Raw genomic sequence first — 22,172 nt, forward strand, 5'->3', positions numbered from 1 at the left:
CCAATTTGTCACACTACAGGCAGCGCTGAATGCAACAGAAAAAAATAAGAATAAAAATCTCTGCCCATTTGTTGCTGAAGAATTTATATGGAAGAGAAAGACAAGGTCTGGCTGACTTTATACATGACTGTTAGCCAGAGTAGTGCTCAACACGATCTGCTCTGTGAAATCTGGAAAACTATTTACTAAAAATATTTATTTTCCCTCTTTAAGTATACAAACATATATTTAGTTAATATTTGTAATTTGCTAGGCTGCAGGAAAATATTTCTCATTTTATTAAAGAATTGAAATATAGAAGCTTAGAGATGTGGCAGTGTAGGGAACTGGGAGCAAGCATGGCTTTGTGATTTAAAAATGAGGCTGGAACATGTGAGTTAAAGCCTCTTTGATTTTACTCTTGTTTCTGATTCAGTGATCATTCTTGAAGCAGCTTTAGTTATCTGATCTGCTCTAGCAGTGTTCAGGAGTATTGCAGGTGGAGGATTTGTGCACTTTCCTAAAGACCTCCTTTCCACAATAAATAGTTGTGTTTTTAAAAAGTTTAAATATTTAAATTCCCTTCAGTTTGGACCAGTTCTGCACATTCTCTGGCTGTGAAGACTCTTGCTGTGTCTGTAAGTAGCAGTTTTAAATAAGAATCTGTCCCAATTACTGACCAAAAGCTCTCAAGTTGGATCTAACTTGTCTTCAGAAAAAGACGTGAGCGTTCTGAGCTGTTAATGCTTTCATTAGTTTGATGTGACTGTCACAAATATTACATTTCTTTTCACCAGGAGGTTTACTAAATAATGAGCTCTGTTGATATTAGCCCTCAAAGAACAAGTCAACCTTCTAGCCCTCTTGCTACAGAATTGTTTGAAGACTTGTAGAGTTTCTTGTGGTCCTCAAATAGCAGTGTAAGCTACAGACAGCAGTCTCTAGGCACTGCTAGAATTTTAGAAATAAGACTAATTTAATGAAATGCCAGCCAGAGTGCCAGTTCAGTAAGGACCTTGGAGATGATAAGTATATATTACTTTCACAATTTAAATATTTAGACTTTAATGTTAGCAGAGTGGTCACAGCAATGACCCTGAAGGCCTCCCCTGAGGTATCACAGCCCCGTGCCAGGAGCTACTTGCAGCCAGCAGAAGTGCATGTGCTTTAAGGCTGGCCTCATTTATTTGCTGATAAACAGAGACATTTAGAACATTGTTGCTTAAGACCAGAGGTAAAAACCTCTTTTATGATCCAAAGAAAGAGCAGAACGGCCATGTGCATTATTAGTGTTTATATACTCCATCAGCGTACGATGTAGAACTGCCAGCTTGAGCTACATCAAGGAGAATATCAGGTGTACAGGAGGAAACCTTTGTTTAACAACATTTAGTTTGAAGTCCATTTATATGTTGTTAATGATAATATATAAAAAAAACTAAAGATGAAACAGTAAAGAAGTTACAGAGTTTTTTGAAGTGTGACTACAGCACTTTTGATGTGGTTTGGTTTTGCCACTTCCATTCTGGGGTCCATAATAACTTTATGACTGCATAGATGTATAAAGCTTGTCCATCTTATGATGGAGTTTTTGGACTAAATTGTAAACATGCGTGTTGAGGCTCTTATCTGTCACCTGCATGGAAGTGCAGACCACCTTGTTGCTGCTGGTTTCTCAGGGTAATGGTTGTGATGGTTCTGACATACTGGAAATCGTTACGGGATCTGATCGAAAGCTTCTTTGGTTTGTGTCTCAAGCACAAATTATTCCTTCATTATGCTACTGAACTACAGCGTTTCTGAGTTCTTAACCTTCTATGCTGTAGTGTGACTGAAGGGAACCAATTTTAAAAAGTCTTATTAGGACAAATGAACTGAACTGTTGCCCCTACAGGTGCAGACCTTGTCACTGATCTCTGCAATGTCCAGGCTGCCCACACTAGCACTGGGCAGTGCTTCAGGACTCTCTGCCTTTCCATCTTGCCTTTTTTTTTTTTTTTTTTTAAAACCTGCCCTTAGAGCCAAATCTCAGCACTTTGCAAGTGGTGATGATACAGAGCAAATGTTTAGCAGCTGGTTTATTGAAAGTCACTTAATAAAATTGTTTGTTTATGTAAAAAACTAACAACACCTCTTTTCTTCATTGCTTCTCTACCCTTCATCTGAACTTGCTTAAAACTCTTCTGGGGAAGAAAAGGGGACTAAACTTTCCAGAAACCAGTGAAGCTGCTCCTGTCTCTTTGCAGATTTGTATTTTTAGAGGAGTTTCCAAAGCGCACACATATGATTTTCACAGTGTTTTGTGATTTGGTTTAGATGGCAGACCAAAATGTTTCAAAGCCTTTTCAACCAAGGGCATGGTGTGAAGGTGGTGCATGTAGATGTTAAATAAAATGCAGGAATCAAAGGAATTTGCCTGTCTTTTCCCGTGTGTACCTGTGAACATGCACATATTTTCTCTGGGAATCCTTGACATGAGAAGTTGATTTCTCTTTGGAGAGGATGCAATGGAGTTCCCTCACTGTAGACTTAAAAAGTCTTTCATTGCACTTAGTTATTCCCAATATGAAGCTGTGTCAGTCCTTTATGCCTCCACAGGACTTCACTAGGTTTAGGGACTTTGTCAAGTGCAGCTCGGTGATACTAATACAGATTTTAAATTTCAGGTTTTGTGTATAGTGCAGTTATTACTACTACAAGGTTTTGTTTCAAATAAAGTATCTAATAAAAACGCATTTGCACTTCGATTTACTAAAACAAGTTGGGAAAAGGCTGTTTTGGGAAAGAAGTTAATTTTTTTCATAGCAATTTATCTTCTTGAAGTCTTACTCATTTGTTTATTCAAAGAGCTTCTACTTTTCATCTCCCAGTATGGTTTGCCAGTCATTTGCTTATTCCCTTCTGAATCATTTGTTCCCTACCTGACATTGTCACAAGATACATGGAGCAGTGGAGCTGGAGCTCTTCTCTGGCTTGTCCTGAGGTTTTTCACTTAGTAGTGATACTTGTAAAGCCTTAGGAGAAAGGCTTCTAGATCACTGTTACTCAGAAGCAGAAGTTGGTGTCAGTACATCTTGCAAGAAGAAATCTAATTATAATGGGTCTGCAGCTTCAGCCTTAATTCCTGACAAAGGAGATGCCTGGGTTGCAGCTGTGTGGAGGTTCAGTGTGTTTCTGTCTTCTCATTTTTAGTTGCATGGGGCTTTGGTCTGGTTTGGACTTCTGGATCCTGTTATGCTGCCCTGAGGTTGTTGGTTGTTTTGTTGTTATTCTGAGACCCCCTGTGAGCCTCCAGCAGGAGTTCACCTGGTGTTCTCCACAGTTCACCTGTGTTGCTGAAATGGAGACAAGACAAAAATGGGACCAAGATGAGATGGTGCCTTCTAAAATCTCTGCTCTATTTTTCCTTCAGCTGTGCCTGTGGAGTGGCTCATTTCTCATAGTAGAGTTTTCTTTGCTGTGTAAGAGCTGGACTGGATTTGTTTGGTCTGACAGGCTTTTTTGCTTTGTTCAGAACATGAAAAAATGTCTAATATTTTAGCACCAGAGGTTTTATGTGAGAGTCTTGTACTCTTTGAGATTACCAATCTCGTGCAAAATTCCCATGGTGCTTAAATAGTTTTCCTTTGTATTATCATAAAAGGAACAATGTAAAAGAAATGAGGGCACATAAATCTGAGAGAAATCAATGATACACAAAATGCTTCTGGGTAATAAAGGGAGAAACATGAAGGCAAGGATCAATAAAAAGGTGAAGATAGGTGGCAGAAGGAGGTAGAATTAATAGCAGTGGATATAATTTAATTTTGGTTTGCAGGTTGCAGTTGCATAACTTTGCATTCATTGTTATGTTGGATCCCAACATTTTTTAAAAAAGTTAATCTAGAATTTTCATAATCTACAGAAATAATATATTTAAAAAAAAAAAAAACTATGGTTTACAGTACATTTTGAGAAGTTAATGATATCAAACCCTTTGAGAACTTTATTTTTAAACAGCTGCTTCTTCAACATATTATTGTATGGACTGTATTGTATGGAACTTGTGTGGCAGTGGAGGTCACACATGCCATTGCACACAGAAATACAGCTACATGCTGATCATCAGCATGATGATAAATAAAGAAACTGAGTGATAGTTTAACCACAACTTGATTTTTTTTTTTCCTCTCTTGCTCCTCTAAGTTGATTCCAGATTCTGAATAATCACTTGTTAATATTTTTAGGATCATTGCCTAAGTGTAGCTGCTTTCCTGTAGTTAATTTCATTTTTCCTTGAAAATGAAGTATTTGTGTGTGGAGGGAGGAATTCTTGTTGGACTGGAAAAGCTATTACTATTTAAAGCCGGAAATAATTAAAGAAATATGAGAAGGCATTGTCTTTAATTCCAAATGTTGCAATAAAGAACATTGTTAAGAGTTTATACTCATGTTCATTGTGTTCTTCATTCATGTTTAGTGCTGTCTTGTTGCAACACTTGCAATATGTTGAAAAAAGCAATCTTGGATTTAAAACCACTGGTAATGTTAAGTGGCTGAAGAGTTTGGATACAATTTTACTCTTCAAAACAGGGTTGTGTGTTTTTTTGGTTTGGGGTTTTTCCCCACCCCCCTCCTCTAAGAATCAGTGGAAAACCAGCCAGCTGTTCTCCACTTGGTGCTGCTTGAGCATCTGAAACCTTTTAGAGCAAAACCAGTCAAAGTTTCCAGCATATTGTAAACATTCCTGTAGCCCCAGTGAACATGCTGACATAACCCTCACTCTAGGAGGCACAGTGTAAAGTATGACCAGAGGACAAAAAAATGTGGTAGCTTTATTTAATAGTCTCACTTAAAAGAAGAAATAAAGTATTCTATTAACTATTTACAGCCTTTCATTTTCTTTCAGCAGTTTCTCTGGAGACCTACTGGCAATAATGAAATATGTATTGAAAGGAAAGCTGGAGTTGTACCAAAAAAAAAAAAAAAGTACCAGTTGATTTTTAATCCTTGTCTATGGGAGCTTTGTGTCCCTCAGGATCGATAGAGAGATATCACATCACATCTTTATGGTATCAACTATGAAAGTGCTTCACTGGGATACAAGAACTGGGTACTGAGCAGCAGCAGTGTGGGTTAACTGCTGGCAGATGCTGGCCTAATCATTAATGTAGTTAAGGGCTATAGATTTTTAACTCCATTAAGTGAATATACAAATAATTGACACAAGTGTCAGAATTGTTCCCTTGTTATTACAAAAGGCTTCCCGTTCACAGTGGTGCATCTTTTGGATTTAGTGCAGTGTGTTTCAAGACCATATTGTCCTTACAACATTGAGCCTTCAGCTGGCTAAAGAAAGTCTTACAGTTTATTAAATTCAATTACTAATTTTTAGTAATGTTTCAGACTGTCATCTTTTTTGGGGTTAGTTAGAAACTATCTACAAAAATAGTACAAGGAATTACTTTGTTCCTTTTTGTTGTAGCTAGATGATTCTGATTGCTACATTTCAATTGTCCTTGGGAATCAGTTTACTTTTACTGTTTACTTACTTGGTATACTTGCTAACTTTGTTTCAGCTTCAGCAACACAAGGAACCTTCATTGAAGAATTAGTTAATGTTTCAAACGGTAGTTTTATTGAGGAAAAAAAACAACAACAAACAAGTGAAAAATCCATGTCTACCATAGCAGCCTGTTACAAGGAACTGATGAGCTGAGCAGATACTCACCATTCCTCAGTATTGAGTTATTGTATTGTTGGATGTTATTATTCTGAATCCTGAACTCTAATAGCACAATTATTTTAGCCATAAAAATAGTTAGCTTAAATAGACTGAAGGACAGCCTGAAGGCTGCATCCTTGTGCCTCCTGGTGTAGGGGAGTGAGATGCTTATTTTCTGGATCCTGGACTTGCTTATTCAGAAGTGGTGTTTGGGGGTGTAGCTGTGTTTGTCAAAGGGCAGAAGAGAAACAGGATTGGTGGGAAAGAATTTCTTTTATTAAAGGCTTTTTGACTCAGGGTGTTTTTATCAGCACGTCTTTGAAATAATAAACGTGGCATGCTTTCAGCTGAAGTAATTAGTTAGGTTTTTCATTTAGAGTTCTGTATAGGAAAAATTGAAGACAGTCTTAATACTGTTGTTTCATCTTCGTTGTCTTTGATTTGCCAACCACTGTTGGCTCTGTCACTCATAACACATCTCGGGCTGTTCTTTGTTAGTGTTAAGTGATTCTTCTTGCCTGGCTCTCCTCTCTGCTCAGTGATCTCTCCCACAGTTTGTCCTTCGGATGGTTTATTTTATTCACCCTCCAGCTCTCTGAGCCACAGCACTGTTCTCTGATCCCTGTCTTTTCCTTCTCTGCACCTCTTCTCTGGGAATCTCATGAATCTATTTACTATCTGTGCTGCTGACTTTCTGGTCCAGCTTTTAATTACAGTCTTGTCTGCTTTTATCTCAGCCATTATCTACACCTGTCTCTCTAATTCTCCCCTCCACGTTCTCCTCGTTGAGGTTTAGCTGTCATCTCAGCGTGCAAAAGCCATGACTATTAATCTCTCTTCTAATCCTCCTCTTGTGATAACCAAGCTTCTGTGGCCTTTCATAAATGTGGTGGATCTAAATCTTGGAGACAGTTTCTGCAGTGTTGAGCAAAATTATAACATTTTCCTTTCCAGACACATTTACAACACTTGCCCAGCCTTTTAGCCCACATCTCATTCATCATTTTGCAGTTGCTGTTTTTACTCTGTTTGCATAACACCTAGCACAACAGTACCCTGTCATTATTGTAATGAGAAATAGTTATAATAATTATTAGTGTGTTTAACCAATGTCTCGTTCATTTGTGAGCCATTAATTTTGAAAGTAATGCATTACTGTTATTCCACAGAAGTGTGATACTACACACGTGGAATATTATTTACTCTAAATTCATTAATGGCTTGAAGTGGTGGTTTAGTTTGTTAATGTTATCTCGTGATTTATTTAAAACTTAAGTATAGAATTTAAAATAATAATTGTATTGTAAATACAATTCATTGTTATAGCTTCTTGAAGGAATGCAGACCGGCTTTTTGATGTTAACATCTCAAATTATGCAAACTGTGGACAATTTATAAGTGGATACAGGACAAAATCAGGGAACGAAAGATAAAATTGTTCTCTACTTCATATTTTTGGCTTGATTTCTTTAAATGGATGAAGCAAGTTAGAATGCTTTCTAACAACTTCGAAATATTAAAGTGCCCAGGGACAGGATGGGGATGATGTTTTGAAGGCAATAAATATTTCAGCTTCACATTTCAGTCTTTCTTCTTTGTTCCTTTGATCTGGCTTTGGTTTAGTTATCATTCCGCTTGAATGACTTCACACTGTCTGTCTTCCTCTCCCCACCAAGAAGAAGTGTTCTGCACATATTCCATATGTTTGGGCCCTCGTGTTGTTCCTCCCTCTTTGCTGGTAGTAACTGCCTCTACTGTAAGCTGCTCTAACCACAGCCACCATGGGTGCCCAATATGTAATTTACATTGAAAGCTTTTCCTTAACTGTCACTATTAGTTAAAAATAGCAGAGAAGGAGAATTGAATTCTCTGTGTATTTCAGAGAATTGTTATTACTGCTGTGGTGGTTTTCTTTAGTAATAACCTAAACCAGGCACTCCTTATTTCTACAGATAAATAGTATTTTGGGATTTAATACATTATTTGTATCACTGAAATAGTTGGCATTCTAGGAATGAAATTAGAGGGGCTGTTGTGTGGGGTGCTTTTTAGTGATTATTGTGCCCAGCTAAAAACTGGTGTCACGGATCTTGCATTTGGCTATAAATGGATAAACTGCTGCATTCCTCTGGAGTTCTGCCTGTATCTGGGCACCTCCATGGGAAAAGCTCTCTGAGATCAGGGACAGGATCCTGTGTTCACTTGTATTTCAGGGTACAAAATCTTACATATCTGTCCATATACTGGATGGGTACCCCTGTGTCTGTAGCTTATACACAAAAGATACTAAGGTAAAATTCCTGAGTGTTGCTGTTGCATGGGAAGTTTCTGTATGCTCTGATGGAGGTTTTTTTTAGCTGCTCAGCATGCAGTGTGTTATGTTGTTGTGGGAAACTGTCTAGTGAGTTGTTGTCTCCTTTGGGAACATGTGTTTATATAGGTTTTTTTAAATCTAAATGGGCTTTGTAAACAGTGATAAATTATTGTGTTTCAACGCAGTTTAGTAGCAGTATCAATTTTTATTCCTTTTGTCAACAAATAAAAGGAAAGCTGTTTAGAAGGAAACCCAGTGATACCCTCCATCAGGTGCCTTCCTGCAAGCAAACAGTTTGCAGTTTAGTGGGGAGTGAAGCAATTTTCTCTCAGAAGTATTAACATTCGAGGAGGGGAGGAAGGAACTGGCAAAGACTTGTGAAAGTAGAGCAAATCTAAAGGCATAGGGTTAGTGCATATAGGTGATGTGGGATCAGCAGGATTTCTAAAAGAGCATTTTCCTAGGTTTTCTAGAGCATTTCTAAACAGATCATAATTTAAAGATCTTGACTTCATCAGTATGAGGAAGACTCAGCCATTATTCTGCTTTTTCATGCTTTGTTTTTATCTACAGGCATAAACACAAAGCCCTACTAGCCTGTGATAGGCAAGAGATGGAGACTCTCCATCTTGTGGCCTCCATCAGAATCTAAGTTTCAGAAGATTATTCAGTGGCAAAATGCATCTTTACTGTAAAAATTTCTCACTCTGCTTTTGTGCTCCATTACAGTCAGGAAACAATGTTCTGTTTGGACATGAATAGGTTTTCACTGCTGCCAACAGTGCTTGAAAACCTGGCAAAGAATTTGCATATTCATTAATTAAGGCTTGGTATAGTTTTTATAAGAAACCATCAGGATTTTCCCAATCTAGTTATTATTTATATCACTGGAAAGGTCTTTAAACTACAACCAAGGCACTTGTGTGCGGAGTTGCTAATGGGATGTGGAAGTTGTTGTCCACATGCAGCTCCTGGAGGTACGTATTTTGTGCATTTGGATGCTTACATGCAATCTGAAATGTTTTCATTTGTTGAAGAGGCTGTGACCAAGACAGGTGCATCTCCTGGTCTTGTTTGCTGCTACTTCAGCCCTTGCTTTGTCCAGGGGATGTTGAGAGCCCTGCAAGTGACAATGCTGGTTCAACCACATACACTGGGACATGTCATGTTGATTTAACCCCTCCTGTAAATCACAGGGTTACCCTGTGTTTCATTAACCTGACTTGCACTGCTGTAGTGCCTTGCTCTGGTTAGTTGTTACCTCTTGGAAGACATTTTGTGAAGCAAGGAAAATATTTACAATTAAGCATGAAGAGGAATATGTCAGATGTTTGTATTTTCCATTTATCAATGCACTTCAGAGTGCTGCTTTCTGAAATTGCAATTCTGGACTTCACAGTCAAATTTCCCTGAGATGGTTTGTGCAGTGTAAGATTGCTAATTCCGTTGCCATATCCTTTATAAACTGAAACAAGAGGAATTTGCTGCTTTTTAAATTGGGGCCAAAGAGTAAATTCACCCTATTTTTATATTCAAGCCGGCTCAGCTTTAGGGGATTTAAGTGATGTAATTGTATTGCGTTCGGCCTAACAACTAGTCCAACTGAAAAAAATAATCTTCAAAGTGAATATTTTAGTGCTTCATGCAAGGCCCATTGCTCAGTGTCTTGGGGAAAAAAAAAACAAACAAGTAAAGCTTTTCTTATATTTGTGAACTCTGGTCCATTGTTGTACATGTTTTCTAAGCTTCTGGACAAATCTTCACTGCACAAGAAGTAGAACTAGCTCCCACAACCCTAAAAAATGAATTTGTATTCCTGGTTATAATGAGATGTTGCATCTATTCATGGGATTAAGCCTTAAAAGGAAGGGAGGTGCATAAAACCAGTTTCCAAAAAGTTTGCATCATAAAATTTCAAAATAAAAATACATTCCTCAGGAAGAAGATGGATAAATTTGGAGGCTCACTAACATTTAGATTTGTTGCATTTCCATCTGTTGGACCAAAAAATCAGCTCCCTAGTATATGAGTGTCAGGGGGATAATTGAGCCAAATGCCTTTGCAGCTGGAGCCCATGTAATAACTGACTCATCAGACACTTCATATCAGTTTTCGCTCTGGGGGCATCATTGGTGTGTTCTTTCTGAGAAGTGTCTGAGGGCTTTTGTACTTGCAATTTTAAAGTTTTGGATCCTCTGTAGCAGAAATTTAAATCCTAAATGGTCTTTCTGCCTGTTGAATTTGGATGGGGAAAAATGCTGATTTTGGTGATGGTTTCTTTTTTCCTGTGCAGTTGTTCTTCTTTCATAAATAATTGGAGAATGTGGTAACTTAGATTAATATGCAGAAATGCTTCCCTCTCAAAGAAGTTTAGAAAATTGTATTGCTGTGGCAGTAGAAAGAAAATGCATCTGCATAGGGGTGATGGATGCTTCTATGGACACAAAACCAAAATCCCTAAACAATTCTAACTGAAAATGTGATACAGGACCCTGTTCCAGTTTCCAGTTGCTGGGTAAAAAAAAAAATAATTCCTTTTTCTGTAAGGAAAATAGCAGTCTCATGTCTCAGTTATTCCATCAGTTGTGAGTAAAGTACCAAAATAACTTAAATTTTTTTTTTAGATATGCACAATGAAAAAACCCCATCCAAGTCTGACAGTAATTTGCTTACTCAGGGCTTGTGGCATCGCTTTGATCTCTGTGCTAATGGAATTACCCTGCTCTCCTATTCTGCAAATAGACCCTTTGTGGAGATGCAGGATTATGTTCTTTTTCCCATTGTCCAAGTCTGGTATGAAAACCACAGAAGAGGATGTGAATCCTGTAACTTTGGGCTTGGCAGCTTCCTGACCTTTATAAAAGCCTTGCTCAGTGCTGTAATAGCTGGTTCAGTGCTGGCAAGGTGACAGACTAGATGAATTAGCCAATCTTTTCCATCTCTCAAGTGTCAGATTCTTTGTTTTATATGGAAATAATTTCTGTCAAAATGGGAAATTTATCATGAGGTCCTTCCTCTGCCTGCAAAATAAAAATGTCAACCACAGGTCTGTTTGAATGTGTCTTCTGTTACAAGCCACTGGTGGAGCCAGCTTTGTCCATTGATACCACCACTGTGTTCCCTGTGTTTTAACCCAGTCAGACAAGTCCATGGTCATAGCAATGTGAAATAGTGAATAACACTACCTGTGTGAGGAATCACATCTAGATTTCTTGAATGTTTACAGGTTACCAGAATGATAATTTAATGGGTCTCTCTCTTTTAGATGTGTGTATATATATGTGCATGGACATAAAATGTTATATGTGCATTACTGTTAATATACTGTGATGTCTTAAGAAACCCAAACCCATTTCTATACATGCATTGACACTAATACATGTATAGACTTTAATACAAATAAAAGTAATCCAGATGTGGCACTTGGGGGCATGACTTCATGCTAGACTTGGTAGAGTAGGGTTAATGGTTGGACTCGATGATCTTGAAGGTCTTTTCCAACCTAAGTGATTCTGTGATTCTGTAATAGGTCAAAGACTAAATAGGCTGTCAATAGGAAATATCTTTGTGTGAAGATTTAACATGAGTCATTACTTTAAAGGCTGAATAAATAGAACAGCATCATGGGTTTCTGCTGGATTAAGAAGGTACCATGTGTCCTGCATTACCCTGCTTTGCACTTGGGTGTATGTCAAGCAGTGAATAATCCTGCATCTGGGCAAAGATGCCACTAGGATCATTTTTTAATTTGTTTTTAATGGGAGAAGACAATTATGCTAGAAGGAATTATTTTAAAAACTTGGGGGGGGAGGGGGGGGGCAATAAACTTTTAAAGGTGAGGTTAAAATAGGGGGTTATAGAGCAGGAAGTAAACCATTCAAGTCAACATGACTTTGAAGAGGAATTGTCATCAGCCATGAAGGCTGTGTTTAGGCGTGGGAAATTCAATAAGTGAAAGTGAAAATAACTCCAGCCCTCTATTCCCTTCTTCAAAGTATTGCTAAGGGAAGTTTGGCAGAAGCTGGGACAGGAAATTGAAATCTGAATACTATTTTAAAGCGATAGGGTTAAAGGCCTCTCTTTTACACTAGCACACTTGTTCTTTTATTTGATACTTGAACTCTGAAAATTTTCTGTGACTTTCTAGGGAGAAGGAGGAGCAGCTGACTCGGGTGACAGAGGTACAGAGGCTGCAGGCCCAGCAGGCAGATGCTGCCCTGGAGGAGTTTAAGCGGCAGGTGGAGCTGAAGTCAGAAAAAGTCTATGCTGAAATGAAACAGCAGGTGAGAAGGTCACAATGCCAGCCTTTCTGAAACTCCGTCTCAGTAGGATAGCATATTCTGATCTTATAATGCCAGAAACATGCTTCACTTGAGAGTGCTACATCAAAATCTTTCACAATGTAGTGTCTTTGCTAGCTAGTCAAAAAGGGATGTTAGCAGTTGTTTCATCTTTCTAACAAAGCCAGAATTGTCATTGTTATGGAGGTATCTGCCGTTGTGATACTGATTAGGGAATTTCAGGAGTGAGAGTATAAAGTGTTAGTTTATACACCCCTGTGGAACAACGTTTGTAATTTTCCACTTAAATGTGTGTCTCTTCCTACTCTTTTTGGAACTATTCTGTCTTCTGTTAATGAGGTCTTGTAATCAGTTTGAGCCTAAACAGGGGCAGAGCTATGGCGGCTGCTGGCAGTCATGGGCAGAGACAGAGAAATGGATTTTCCCTGAAAATTAGTAGCAGGAATTTATCTCAAAAGATTTTTGTGTCTTAAGTCCCTTGTGGAGCAAACAATAGTTAAACCATCATCCCTGGGGTTTTACAAAAGCAGCGTGAGGAGTGAAATAAGGAACAAGGCACAGGTGATCAAAAAGAAAAGGAGAAATGGGAGTATTTCCTTGACTTGCTCGTGTGGTTGAAATCTCAAGATATAATTCAGGCTTGTAATTCTGCCTGGCCTCACACTCAGGTTTCCAACCTCACCTGTAATAGCCCAACCTCACTGTTGACAGCAGGGTTCTGCAGTCTGATACTGTAATGGATTTCTGAGTATGCTGCCTTATAATCTAACAAAATTCTTCTTGTTGTTCTCTTGAAGTTTTGGGTTTTTTCCTGAAAATCTTCAACAAAAGAGAAATTAAGGCATTGTTGATATTTTTTAAGACCCATGTGACAGCAAAGAATAGAATTTGGAAATTAAAAAAGGCAAGAACAAACTTACAAAAGCGAGATTTGTTCTGCAAACCAGACTCATGAGGGCAATACAAAAAATCCCACAATTTTAACCAGCCCTTTTCTGTCCTGCTGGGCTCTCCTCCAGCTTCTGCACAATGACTTAAAGTACCTTATTTTTTTTCTAAAGTACCTTATTTGAGTCGAATTTCAGAAAGATTTTTTATGCTTAAAAATCCCTCAGCAAATAAAACCCATCCAAACAAAAAAAAATGCACAAGAATGTAGAAAACTTAGTCAGCTGTCATTTAAAAATTACGGCAGATTTCTTTTAGAATATTGCTGTGCTCTGGGAAGTTTTGAAAATAAATTTTGCTGCACTCTGAGTCAACCCTGGGTTTATTCTGTCCCTGCTTGCATGCTAAAATCCAGAAATAGTACATTATATTGTACAATTGAGCAACACTGTACAGGAACCAAGGAAATACATCAGAGAAACACTGCTGAAGCTGACTTCATAGCTTTGTTCTTTCTCATTCTGCACACACACAGTCTTTAGATAAATCACCTGCTAGATTGGAACGTACTGGAAAATTCTATTCTGTGGTTAGATGGAATGCATTACTTCTGAAGCAAAAACTGTAGTAGCTATAGCAACACTATTTCTAACTACACTAAAAATATTTGGCTTCTAAAGGCACTTTTTGCTGTGTGGCAAAGTTAATTATGGTGATGGTTAAAATGGGCTCTGGTGTTTTCAGTTCTTGTAATCAATATTCGATTCATTAGTTTGGCTCTGTGGTATTTTTTTTGCCATCTGCTTCATATTCTTCAAGCTTGTGCTTATTAAGAGTCACCTGATGCCCATTGATGGACAAGGGATGTATTTTTAACTACAAGATGTGCTTTTTTTCGCACTAGTAAGTAGCAAAAAGAGAAACAATACAAATACATAGTCTACGTGATGGTACTTTAGCTCTGGTGTTTCTTGGGTTTGGCAAATCATGGTCAAGAGCTCACAGTGCATGTGTGGGAAATACAGAAATGTGACCTCACAATTAAAGCACAGAAGCCAGTAGAGTTAAAGCATCTTTGCATATGTTTTCACTATTTCACTTTTTAGAGTTTTCTCTTAAAGATAAAAATCCTGTAATAAAGTAACAAGATCTTTTATTTTTCTGGTTTTTATCGAGCTGGGCACAATTTAGCTATGGGCATGAAGTCTGAGTCTTCCAGAGGCAGAAGAACTTATTCATGAAATATTAAAGAAAAGACCCTTTTCTTAATAGCAGGAAGCAGCAGTGGTGTTGAATACTGGAAGGATAACTTGTTTTTTTCTGTTCTGTTTTTCCACTTTCTATCTGGCCAACACTTCCTAATACCTTCCTCTTTTGTGGCAGGATTTTCCAACACAGTGCTTCTCCCACTGAGCACTGTCTTTTCTCCTCTTTCCCTGACTTAGAAGCGATGTCCAGGCCAACTGGCAAAGACATCTGTAGAAGCCAGAGCACTCCCTTAAGCCAAAGAGGAGTCTGGCTTCTGGCTCAGGAATTCACGTGTTTCTGCTGGGGCTGCAGCAGAGGGACTCGTGGCAGCGCTGGTCCTCCTGGACAGCTACCCCCCTTTTTGCTTGTTTTTGGGGAAACAGTTAATTCTATGCTTGTTTGGGACCTAGATCTGAAAGTGACTGATTCTGCACTGCAGCATAATACTCTGTGTGTGTGTGTGTATATATATATATATGTATGTATTCATATTCCCCTGGAAGAGGCCTGATGTACAGCTCACAGTTGCGCTTTTGATACAAAAGCCTTTGTTAATTGAGTTATGAAATTGCTTCTGTGATGCTGTGTGCTGGAATCTGTAGCTCTTGTTATTCATGGGTGATAGCTACCTTCAGAGAACTTTACTTGCAGCCAAATAATTCTCTTTTAAGTTATTTTACTGATTCAATGTCAGCATACTTTATAGTTTTTGCACTGACCTACGCGTGGTTTCCCTTGAAATTCCACAGGCAATATATTTTGGAGTGAAATATATTTGTGTCTTAAATATGTCCACAACAAGTATTCATTCAGTTTTGATGGGATGTCAGTCACTGTTGAGTGAAAAACTGAGCCAAGAGTTTGTAGCTGGGGAGTGGCATGGTGTAGGTGATCACTATATCCCTAATCCAGTATTTGCTGAATATTAATTTTCACTGCATACAAATACTACTATTATAATTCTCAGCAAGGTTATATTCATGTCTTTTTGATGATTTGCAAACAACTGTAGAAATGTCAGAACATTTCACTCTGTGCCTTTTAAAAAAAAAAAAAAAAATTAAATATTCTCTTTCTTTTACCGTGTAGATGGAACAGGTTGAAGCAGATCTAAGCAGATCAAAATTGCTCCGGGAAAAGCAATCCAAAGAATTCTCCTGGCAACTGGAAGAGGTCAAGCAAAGATACGAGCAACAGGTCAGTTCCTTCAGGTAGAGGGGAGGAGGGGCAGCTTTTCATGCTGCTGTAGGTTGGTTCCTGTGGCAGGTTTAATCCTGTTCTCATTGTGCCTTGGTGTTCTCTGTCAAAAGGCAAAATTTATATGTATGCAGAGTTTATGCAAAGGGGGATGGAGGGGGAAGAGCCTACATAGAAAATATTTTCATTTACTCTGCAATCCTTGGTACCTCTGACTGTTTCAGATTGTTTCCCAGGCTTACAGGTGGCAACACCTGTTTTTGTAGCGGCCGGATGAAATGACTTCATGTGTCATCTGCTTTTCTTCTTGTCAAGAAACAGCTTTTTATTCTTCTTTTATCGTTTTTTAACATGAGGAGTGTCCATATGAATGCTTGTTTTGGCCCACTGATAGTGATTTTCTTCATTGTAATGTAATGTCAGGGTTGGGAAATATTCAGGAAACTTTTGGGTGGAGATGAGAAACTGGAGTTCAGTGGTGCTGCAAAGTCGAAAGGGAAAAAAACAGAAACAGAAGCTGGCAAATTATTGCGTGGTATAGATTTGAGAGCTGCACAGCATCCAACACTGTGTCAGGTGGTACTTTGTCATGAACCTGAAGTGATGTCTGTTTGGTGACACCTGTTAAAAGATAGAAATGTTTTTGTATTACTTTATAGCAGTGATAGAATTTTTCCATAAGCTTAAGGCTCTCTCTTATCAATGTTTTTGTGTGGCTATAAATTTACATTTTCACCAGGGAAATGCGGTTTCATTTCTGTTTATCTTCTGTGCTGGTAAGAGGATGAAATACTGCAGTTGGCTTGTGGGACAAGACCTGCTCTGGTCCATCTGGAAGGGGCTTTTCCAATTAATTAAGGAGTGGGATCACTTTGGTACGTGTTGAGAGAGACTTTGTCAGTGCTTGGGAGGAACAATAGTGTCTTTTGTGCATGGTGCTCAACTTCCATTTCAATCAAAGAGACTTTGTTGGTTTGGATCAAAGTATTTTCCTTATCCTCTCTCAGAATGTCAACATTACTAATTGGCTTGTCACCTGGAAGGGTGAGCAGCTGTCCCCTGTAATAGATACATCTCCACAGACTTATTTTTTTTACTCAGTGATATTTTTTTATGATTCTTCTATTTAATGGTTCACGAATAGTCCAGGTTGCAGAGATACTGGGGAACACGATCTATAGAGATAAATACTAAGCTGCGGTTTGTCAGATGTTATGACATTCCTGTCCCCACCTACAAAGGGTATTTTTTCTTTCTTTCAGTAAACATGGTAAGAGCTACCAAGCCACAGATCCAGTCTTCTGCCAAATACTGGGTTGTCTTTGTGTACTGAAGGAAAACGATATTGCCTCGTAGTGTCACGTGCAGGGTTGGGGTTTTTTGTTTTTTGTTGTTGTTTAATTTATTTTCTTGTATCATCATGCCTGTTATATTCAGACTGGATCAGAAAAGCCCAGGAAACAAGAAATTAATGTGATACTTCAAGCTTTTTTGGTGAATCTTTTTACATTAGTATTCTGGAACAATACTGATGCAGTGCTAAACATCAGTGAAAGCATTTTCCAATAAGAGGTGTTTGCTTCTTCACTTTTATTTATGAGAACTGCTTTTTACGGTAAGAAAGAGCAGCTCAACTTTGTGAAACATCACTGAAACCCAAGGAAAAGGTTTCAGCCCTAACCAGCTGAACAATGAAATCCTCAGAAGAATTTTCAGAGGAACCCTGTTTATGCCCTTTTTCAAAATTTGTTTCTCTTCATACTTCATTTGGAATGTCCTTTGAAGCTTGCAAACATGAAAAATATGTGAACTTTCTTGCAACTTGCAGTGGGTTATCACTGGAAACGGGGTTCTTTTTGTATTGTCATGTCTGCAGAACAAAGCTCCTCCAGCCCAGCCACAGGGTGTATGAGCTTAGTCCTTCCACTCTTAACATTTCCTTTCAGAAGTCCCAACTTTTATGTATTACTCTCTATTCATCATAGAATCATTGAGGTTGGAAGGGACCTTAAAGACCATCAAGTTCCAACCCCCCTGCTATGAGCAGGGACACCTCCCACCAGACCAGGCTGCACAAGCCTCATCCAACCTGCCCCTCCAGGGAAGGGCATCAACAGCCTCCCTGGGCAACCTGTTCCAGTGCCTTCCTATCCTCATGGTGAAGAATTTCTTCCTGCTGCCCAACCTAAATCTCTTTCAGTTTAAAACCATCACCCCTTGTCCTATCAATTATTATATATGCTTCAGAACTTCTAAACCGTTTCTAAACCAGACTTTTCCTTACCTTGTTTTACTGCATATTTCTTTGGCTGTTACTTGGACAGGACTAGACTGATTTAAACTGTTTAAATAGAGCAGTAAATTAGAATTGGTGGTGCATGTCTACAGGGCTCTAGCAGACTTCCAGTTGGGAAATAGCCCCCCAAGCAAAAAAAAAAAAAAAAGGAGTGTTTTAGTTACCTGAGAAATGTAGTAATGACTTTGAGATGTTCTGCCTCAAGTGTCTGAGTCTGTCTGAGTCTAACTGTCTGATGGAATTGACACACAAAGGGAAAGGAAATTGGCCTTCATGTGTGTTTTGCCTGGGTTGGCATGGTGAGTGGCAGAGCAAGCACTGGCAGCACGCTGGGCAGTTCCATTAGCCATAATATTTAATCAAGTTGGTGATGAAGAACCAAACGTATTGGTGTGTTATCCAGTTCTCCAACCTGAGAAACAGTTTGCAGTGTAGGAATTTGGGAGCTGTGATTTTACTGCTCTGCTTTATATGAATGTTTGGTTGTGCTTTACAGGACTCTCCTTGAACGCTGATTTCTGAGAGATTACTGGTATGAACATGGACTGCTTGTTGTGGGGCTGAAAGATTGCTTTGCCTGCAGATTAGATGTACTGATGCATTATATATTGGTATTTATCTGATCATTTTCTGAAAAAATAACTTGATACAAATTGAAATATGTAATTATTATTATTGATCTTTAAAAACAATTCAGAAAAAATATACAGAACCATAGCAGTTTATACAGTTTTAACCTTTCAAATGCATTTGAGTGCATTAATAAACCAATTTTTGGATCTTGCAGTATTTGGTTTCAGCTGTCACGTGTCACTCCTGGTTCCAGCTTCATCTGATTCAGTGTCACTTTCTTTTGAAGTACCCACTGAGAACACTCAGAGAGAAACTGGTGGCTTTTTTTTTTTTTCTTTAAATATACTTTAGCTCAACTTTGTTCTACTTGCAGCTGTTAGATTTGAAAGTATATTTTGAAGAAAAAAAAATAACTCCAGCAGCACCACAGTTCCTATCTGCTGGGAGCAGCTGCTTTCGGCACTTCAAAGCCGGTGGACACCACAGCGAAGGCCTCAGCCTTTCCTGCCTTTGAAATGGTTGCAGGATCTATAGTCAGGCTTTATGGCCCCGTCAGCACAGGAAAAAAGGTTGTTTGGTGTTTTTGCACCCCCTCCCATGCCCCCCCACCCCCTATATCTAATGACATCCTCAGTGAAACTCAAAATACCTAGGAAATGTTTCTGCTGAAATCATTTTCCACAAGCCCAAATATTTGAAAGAGCATGAGCCCCAACTTTTCAGTAGTGGCTTTCAGGCAGGCCCATTTGACAGAACAGTTAATGGATTTGCTTTTCTTCCCCGTAGCCCTGTCAGCTGGGCACTTTCTGAGTGCACAGCCCTCGGGGTGAGCTGTGGTCCCAGGGCAGAGTGTTCATGGTGGGACAGGGCATCACACAGGGACATTTCACAGCAGTTGAGTATGTATTCACCTTAATTCCAAGCAGATGTTCCTAAATTAACATGAATGGAACATTTCCAGTGAGCTTTTGGAGATCTTAATATTTAAATGGCGTCAGCTTGTCAATTCATTTTAAAATGAATTGAATAGAATAATAGATCACTATGATGACTGTTACACCCATTTTTTGCTATAAATAGTTGCTGAAGTGCTATGATTGAGTGTGAAAAAATTAAGGTACAAGATTAGCAAGAGAGCCAAAGTCTATGAAATTTCATTTTCCTAGCAGGGAAAAATACACTATGGAAAAGCTGATGAATTATTGTTATAGCTGGATGGGGTTACTTGCTGAGTTATGGATATACTTTCTGAAATTAGATGCCAATCTGAATGTATAAATAAGCCTTTTGTTTTGGTTCATCTTTCCTAGAACTGTGTTTATTCCATTTTAAAATAATAATTATTCATGCTTCCACACCAAAGGGGAAAGCTATTACGTGATAGCTGAAGAATCTCACTCTATCTCAGGAAATCCTTTCTTGTGATGTTTATTGTTGGGTTCTGATGTGTAAAACTTGTGAAGGGATCGTTAGAGTTGTTGTCCTATTTAGCCACATATGAGAGAAACAGGACACCTTCAGGAATGTATTACTGGGTATTTAACAAAATTACCTTGAAATCATCTTAAAGACGAGAGAAATAGTCTACACTTTTAAGTTGGGAACAGACAAAGGTTTGGCTGAGCTTAAATGTGCTTGTAATATTAAAAAAGGAGAGGTAAAGAAGTACAGAATCAGCTGGTGAAAGGTGAACAAAGCAAGACTGTAATCTTACCTGCCAGCAGCGAGGACAAATATCTGAGGTAGTGTTGGGAAATTGTTCTTATTTTAACAGTGTGCTGAGTAGAGGGGAAGAATAATATTCTTTAGATCTTTCAGTATGTCTTTTATGACTTTCTACTGAGGTCAATTTAAAGAAAAATGTGAGATTATCTTGAGTGAAACATGAATTTTGTCATCACCACCTTTGTTTTTATATATAATGTGTATATTTAAAAACAAACATAATTTTGAGTGTTAGCAGTGCCATTTAATATTAAGGTTCCAAACAATCTCATGCTCAGTTGCTTAAAAATACTCAGTAATATAAATAACACTTCAATTTAATGGTTGGGCATCTCCTCTGCTAATTTGTAGCTGTTTATGCGAAGAGATTTCACCAGTGTTGGAATGATCAAGGCTATGATGATTTTGTTTTGCTTTTGCTTAAAACTGTAGTGATAATTCCTTGAAATGCTGAAGGGAGGGTATTTTTGTCCTGGGTGTGTTTTTATCTGAAGGCAGGGTATTTTTGACCAGGGTGTGTTTTTATATTTTTCCCTTAGAAGATCTACTGAAGTGTATTTAGGGAATAAACATTCTTTAATTCAGATGTTCAGGAGTTCAGCAGCTAAATGTTCCGAAGAGTCTCACTGAGAATTTCCATGTCCTCTCTGGGAAATGGAGCCAGAACAGTTTGTGTAGGGCAGAATGGTGTAAAGGCTGTGACCTTGAGGGAGAGAGGAGAACATGCAGCTTAGGGAAGGAACAGAGCAAAACGTGGGGATTTAACATTAAAGTAAGAAAGTGTTGTGACTTGGGGATGGGCTGTTGAAAGGAAGCTCATCAGGGAAGATTAGTTCTGTCTGTGAGTGGCTGTGAAAAGCCAGAGCAATGGAGCCTAAAGCTCTTTAGGCTGAGATAAGTAATTTAGTCCTGTGGATGGGGAGCAGTGGAGAGGCAAGTCCTGCAGAAGGGTCAGTCAAAAGTTTGGTGTGGGCTGAAGGGTCAGGTGGGCACGAGCTGACCCTCTGGGAGTCAACGTTCTGTATTACCTCCTGCTTTAACCATGGCCACCCTGCCTTCGTATGGTGGGAGGAATGAAGTGCTGCATCTGCATTGGACATGTTGCCTTTACAGTCCTGCTGTGTTTGTTTGGCATCTTACTTTCAGCTGAGTTAATCTTTCAGCTGATGGTCTTGTTGTCAGAACTGCTACAAACATCATCAGGCCTATCACAAGACAGAATCACCATAAGGGCATCTTAAACCCAGACTCCAGTGTCATGCTCAAGCCTTTGGAGACATTCAGCCAGACACTGTAACACAGACAACAAGCTTAACATTCAGCTTGCTTTGTCCTTGTGCCTTTTCTCAGTTAAGAATTTTTGCTACTGCGCTTACATCTTAGCTTTTCTTCTGGCCTCATTCTCCTTTTTCTCTTTCATCTAGCTTCTTTTGACTGATGTTTTATCCACTCAAGTGAAGAAACACTTGCAAAAACATGCTAGAAATATGGTGTTCCAGGCATTTCTTAGCTGTACGTCAATCAGTCCAGTTATATTCAGAGATTCATGATCAGTTTTTAGTATGCTGGTTTAGTTATAAGGACACAGGCTTTGTAAAAAGCTTTGTTCCTCTCCTCTTTGTCTACAGTCTAAGATAATTGAAATACAGTCTGTTCTTGCATGGAGGCCAAATGAACACGTTAGCAGAGGCTCGAAGTTTTTCATGTCCTCAGCAACAAGCTGCATACATTTCATCTAATAAATTAATCTAGGATCCGTAATGTTTCCTTTGAACCATCCTAACACGCAGATGAATGCCATTTGCACAGAATATCTGAGGAATAGTTTCTTCAGTCATCAACATCAGCTTTTCACTTTGATATAGCTGAAACTCACAAATGGGAAAAGGAAACGAATTTAACCTCCAAGTAAAGAGTGGGAGGAAATCTTCTCGCTGTACCATTGCT

General features: G+C 38.6%; 1 protein-coding gene across 4 annotated transcripts in view; it reads left to right on the forward strand.

Annotated features, from left to right (window-relative positions):
- Positions 1–22,172, forward strand: part of CEP112 (centrosomal protein 112) — a 157,852-nt gene that overhangs the window by 46,403 nt on the left and 89,277 nt on the right. For all 4 annotated transcript variants that reach the window (XM_051634572.1, XM_051634575.1, XM_051634574.1 and 1 more), the window contains exons 18-19: positions 12,145–12,280; positions 15,524–15,631. In XM_051634572.1, coding sequence (XP_051490532.1) covers positions 12,145–12,280; positions 15,524–15,631 — 244 coding nt within the window. The remainder of the gene's footprint in view (positions 1–12,144; positions 12,281–15,523; positions 15,632–22,172) is intronic.

The sequence above is a fragment of the Apus apus genome, chromosome 17, assembly GCF_020740795.1.
Source record: "Apus apus isolate bApuApu2 chromosome 17, bApuApu2.pri.cur, whole genome shotgun sequence".
Taxonomy (NCBI): Eukaryota; Metazoa; Chordata; class Aves; order Apodiformes; family Apodidae; genus Apus; species Apus apus.